We start from the raw sequence: 5,000 nt of genomic DNA, 5'->3' as shown, positions 1-5,000 counted from the left end.
AGGCGGCTACAGATCATTTCCTTTGTCTAGTTCATGTTCGTAGGCGCAAATTGCAAACGTAATACTTGGAGGAACGTTTCCACTAATCTACAGGGGCTCTCTCATTTCTCCGATTGCTCGCAAACACATTGCATTGCTAGTCGTGACGTTTCACAGTGACGTTTCACCATGCCCGTCGAAGTTGATTACCAGTACCGCGCCAGCGTCGACCGGCCGGCGAAGCGACGAACTCAGCAGCGCATGCGCGAGGCCCTACAACACCCCAACCGAGCTACCCTGCTTATCGGAGAGAGCGAGTGCGCGTGAACGCGGGCTCGTCTGACGATCTGGATTAAAGAAAAAAAAAAAGTGTGTCCGAGATATTGACAAAGACAAGTGGTCGCTGTCGCTCTGAGTCTTAGCGCGTTATAGAAAACGTGGGATGGCGGTGCTTCCTCGAGGGTCTAAAAGTACAATCTTCGAACTAGCGCTCCCGGCGGAACGTGGAGCTAGCATCCTTCTTCTTGGAACGGTTTGCAATGGACTGCTTGAATGTGCCGACCACGCGTCACGGGTCGCGTATAGAGCCAACGTTTGGCAAGAACGCGTCTAGCACAACCGATCGCGGTTGCGATAACCCATCGTTGGTAGCGAAAAAAAGAAAGAAAGAAAAAAAAAACACCTACCCGCAGCTTGTTAGCAGTAACCGTAAATGTGGTTCTAAATATAGGTTCGCTGGTCACTGAAACTTTCTCATAACGCACACCACTGTAGTCCAAAAAGAACAAAGCACGCACAATGGATATGATACAGCCGTCACCGCATGATTTCGCGTTTTCCTTATTGCATTACTTTCGTGGGCATGCGCGCTAGGGCCACGCAGGCCAGGAGGCAAGGGGAAAAATAAATAAGAAATGATACGCGATCCTCAGCATTGACTTGGCTGATGTGGCACTCGCATTTATGTTCTTTACCTTAGGCGAGCGCAACGCGCCAACTGAACTCCAATTTCCCATAACGGAAATTCGTATTTGGCCATTTGGTTGTATTTTTGGCTGATGTTCGCGTTTTTCGCCCGAGCATGCGCTTCACTGCGCCGCTCGTTGCCCCTTCAATGCGGCTTCACTGCCCTGCAGGCGTGTTCTGCGTCAAGCCGAACCACCAGGCAAAAAGCCTGGGCGCCGCCATCTTGTTGAGAGCGGCGCCGGGGACACAATCGCGCCTAGCTCATTGAGTTTTCCCCCAAAACTGAACGAAATAGCCTTATTTAAATGAGAAAGATGCCGCGAGTGCCGCAACGAAGGACCTTAAGGATTACCGAAGGGTAACTGAGGGCGACGCGACGAGCTTTGGAAAGAAGAATGATGGGTGTAGCGCTACGGGGGATAAGAATAGAGCAGATTCGGGGGGTGAGCGAACAAACGCGAGCTAATGACACCTTAGTTTAAACCAAGAAAAAGAAATGGGCGTGCGCAGGGCATGCAATGTGGGGGGAAGATCATCAATTAAGGGTTACCGACTGAATTCCAAGAGAAGGGAAGCGTAGCACGGGGTGGCGGAAATTTAGGAGGGCAGATTAGATTAGGAAGGGCGCAGGCACTAGACGGCGACCGTGACCGGGCTTACACGTGACCGGGGTGCTTGGAGAATAATGGGAGAGGTCTTTGCCCTGCAGTGGTCGTAGCCAGCAGGATGATGATGACGAAAAGGTAGCAACAGGTATTCATAACATACAGGTTGGAAAGCTGAGGCACCTCTGAACCCTTGAATATATTTCGCCACACTTGGCCATACGACAAGTTTGTTTTCGAGGCGCTCGGTCCCACTGCAGCGAAAATGTTGCCGGAAATCGGGCACTCCATTTTTGTTTCATAGGGAACCTTTCTTCCACTAGGGCAGCGGATTTTCGCAGGGCGAGCTTGCTGTCGTTTACGGATCAAAGCGATAGTGAACTCCAAAATGCAGTGTTGGCTTTGAGTGGGACTTACATTGATTGCAAAACCCACGGCTAATCACCCTTCCCCCCCCCCCCCCAAGTGGCTCATTACAGCAGACAATCGTTCAGAAACACCGGCATCGTTGCGTATAGTATGGGAATGGTGCGTGTCACGTGAGTGCTCGCTTCGAGCTTGTGTTCTTCATTTTGATTGAATGAAGTCTCACCTAAGTGAGCGGGGGCCGATCCCGGAGGTAGTGCAATACCGGGCCGACCTGCGGCGGAGGTGAAGCAGGCTTCAAGCACTCCGCCAACTTCCAAAAATAGGTTTAATATCGTGGGTCCATATAGAACCCGTATCAGATATTAAGCTGATAAGAACAGAGTTTTTATTCATGCTAGTTACAGAACATCAAAAAATACAAGTTACAGAACCAAGGAGAAAACGAATAAAAGGTGTATAATCTAAAAACGCAAACAAATGGCTAAAAAAACTAGTTAGTGGTGTTAGTAATAAAAGACTAAAACTGTAAAGGTGTAAAACAGTGCAAAAAATGGCGCTTCTCTAAAAACATAAGATCATTAAGAGGTGCCGACATGGGCTCTAAAAATCTTTGTAGAGGCGCTTATTGTGTCACTGATGCACAGGCGTTTAAGTGTCCGTAGGTATGACCTACTGCACAGCCTGCGCATCACCCGGTCGTTCCCCACATCCCAGCTGCCAAGGCAGCCGACGACCACCGCGTCCACCGTCACACGCTGGAACCGCCGGAGGAGATGACGCTGTACAGGGGCGTACTTCTCCTCCTTAGCCTTCCGGGCGTCCTGGAACGCCTGCAGCCTGTTCTCGAAAGGGCAGCAGACGTCCAGGATGAGTGCCTCCTCTCCACGGGCCAGTACCAGGTCGGGCTTGAGTGATGTGTTGCCTACGACCTGGTTCTCCGCAATGACTGTAAACCGACCCAAAGCAGCCTTTTTTATTCTGGCGACGATGGTGTTATGGCGCTCCGTCATGGCCCGGCTCTGCCGCATGCAATGGCAAAGTACATGCGGCAGTGTCTCCTCCCCATACCCGCAGCGTCTGCATCTTTTGTCCGCCGCGGGTGCCCAGAGTCTTGTGGCGTTGAGGGGGAGGAGATTTAGTCGGGCTCGATGAATGAAGCGCCAGTCGATGAAATGGGTGTAGCGGCCGGACCTCATGAAGTGTGAGTTTGCCGGGTCGGCCGCCACACACACCATCGCCTTGCCTTGGTTCGGTTTGTCTTGCAGAGATTGGTCCCTTTCGGTGGAGAGGAGCGCCCGGATGGTCTTGATCAGCTTGTGGCGGTTCCTCGCTGACACAGAGGCCTCCCCGCAGTTGATGCGGGCTCCATGCTCCAACAGCTCCCAGGCGACGGAGAGGCGACGGGAGGCTTTGCGGGCCTCCGTCCACACAGACTGGACCTGTGTGGACGTTTGCCGAAAGTCGCCCTCCGTCTCGCCTGAGAGGTAGGCCTCCATGTCCTCGGTGTTCGCGGGTCGTCTCAGCCGCCTTGACACTACGCCCTCGAGCTCTCCTGCTGCACGCTCCCGGACCTCCACGTCGGTCGACGTCAGTAGCTTGAAGGCTCCATCCACCCGACAGATGTCGCTGAGCTCCGCCGCAAGTGGGATCCCTGCACTGCCAGCCTGTGAGCTTCCGTACAAGTATTCATTGGAAGCTCTGGCTGGCACGTACAGGGTCTTCTTGATGAGCGGGCGGAGCTCCTCGTCCAGGCGTTGCCACTCTCCCTTGCTGGCAAGGCCCACCCGCATGGCAAAGTTGAGGGCTGGATACAAGAATGTTTTGATAGCATCCAGCCTCTGCCATGGGGCGAGCATAGAGGAGAGCAGCTTTCTGCCCAGGTGGATGGCCTCGTCGACCGTCGTCTCGTCCGGTAGCACCCTGAACCCCACTGGACGGCCCAGGAACTTGTGCCCCTGGAAGTCGCCAAGCGCCGGAATCGGGTCGCCACCCACGGTGAAAGAGGTGGGCCGTGTACCCACGGGGTGGCGACCAGACAGGTGTAGAGACCGGCACTTGGCGGCGTTGAGTCGCAGCCCGAGCCGGGCCGACAGGGCTGTTACACGGTCCAAGCGGCTCTGCAGGGTGGCGGGATCCGCGGCCAGCAGCGTCAGATCATCGGCGTAGGCAAGGATGTTGTGCTGCCTATCGCCTCCCTGTACTGCACGGATGACCGGGTCCACCACCAGGTTGAAAAGCAGGCCGCTCAGAGGACAGCCCTGTCTCAGCCCAGCTCCGATGGTGATTGGCTCCGTAATGCCAGCTGCTGCCACGACGCAGGTGGTGTTGGCGCGGTAGAGGTCTTCAACGATGGTAGCAAAGGCCTCCCCCGCGCCGGCGCCGCGGACAGCGTCGACGAGGGCCTGATGGGCGACCGAGCCGAAAGCGTTGGCAAAATCGAGGAACCCCACGCACAGCTCCCCACCTCCTGTCCTAGCATCATCCAGGCGTCCCTGCAGCACGAAGTTGTGTTCAAACACCCCATCGTGCGGCAGGAAGCCCTTCTGACACCTGGACAGTACCGCATGGTCGCCCAACCACCTCTGCAGCCGGGTGGTGAGACACCCGGCATACAGTTTGGCGATCGTGCGACCAAGGGCAATGGGTCGCCAGTTTGTGGGGTCCTCGCGGTCGCCCTTCTTGTATATCAGGATAGTCCTCGTCGACTTCCAGCTCAGGGGCGTGCGGCGGTATTGGAGGCATACGTTGTATACCGCCGCCAGGAACCTGCCCTCAGGGTCCACCTGCCTCCAGTGGTGGTACGTGAGGCGGTCCTCCCCTGGAGCTGTACTCTCGCATTTACGGAGCTTGGCTGCGACTTCTTCCGGTGTAAAGGGGCACAAGTCCAGTTCTTCGGTGGCTGGAAGCCTTGACCTCAGGATGCTGGTATCCACGGGTGTTGGTGACCAGAGGTTCGAGTAGTGGTCCTGCAGTGCGTGGGGGTCGATCGGACAGAGCTGGGACGGGCCTTCAGTGATTAGCCGCACTGCCCGGCGCCGGTTCCTTCTGTAGAGAGTTTGTATCTGCTGGGGGTTGTCGGGG

At 55.5% G+C, this 5,000-nt stretch overlaps 1 protein-coding gene and 1 non-coding gene across 2 annotated transcripts; both read right to left on the bottom strand.

Moving 5' to 3' along the window:
* Nucleotides 1–2,147: 2,147 nt before the first annotated feature.
* On the bottom strand, nt 2,148–2,336 carry LOC139053723 (U2 spliceosomal RNA). Its single transcript, XR_011510724.1, has one exon. It is a non-coding gene; the product is annotated as a U2 spliceosomal RNA (small nuclear RNA).
* On the bottom strand, nt 2,282–3,965 carry LOC139053710 (uncharacterized protein T26G10.4-like). The gene has a single exon (XM_070530517.1). The coding sequence runs from the start codon at nt 3,773–3,775 to the stop codon at nt 2,498–2,500; it is 1,278 nt and encodes a 425-aa protein (XP_070386618.1). The 5' UTR covers nt 3,776–3,965; the 3' UTR covers nt 2,282–2,497.
* Nucleotides 3,966–5,000: the final 1,035 nt, after the last annotated feature.

This window comes from Dermacentor albipictus, unplaced genomic scaffold (genome assembly GCF_038994185.2).
Source record: "Dermacentor albipictus isolate Rhodes 1998 colony unplaced genomic scaffold, USDA_Dalb.pri_finalv2 scaffold_168, whole genome shotgun sequence".
Classification (NCBI taxonomy): Eukaryota; Metazoa; Arthropoda; class Arachnida; order Ixodida; family Ixodidae; genus Dermacentor; species Dermacentor albipictus.
This window is presented reverse-complemented; position numbering and strand designations above follow the sequence as displayed.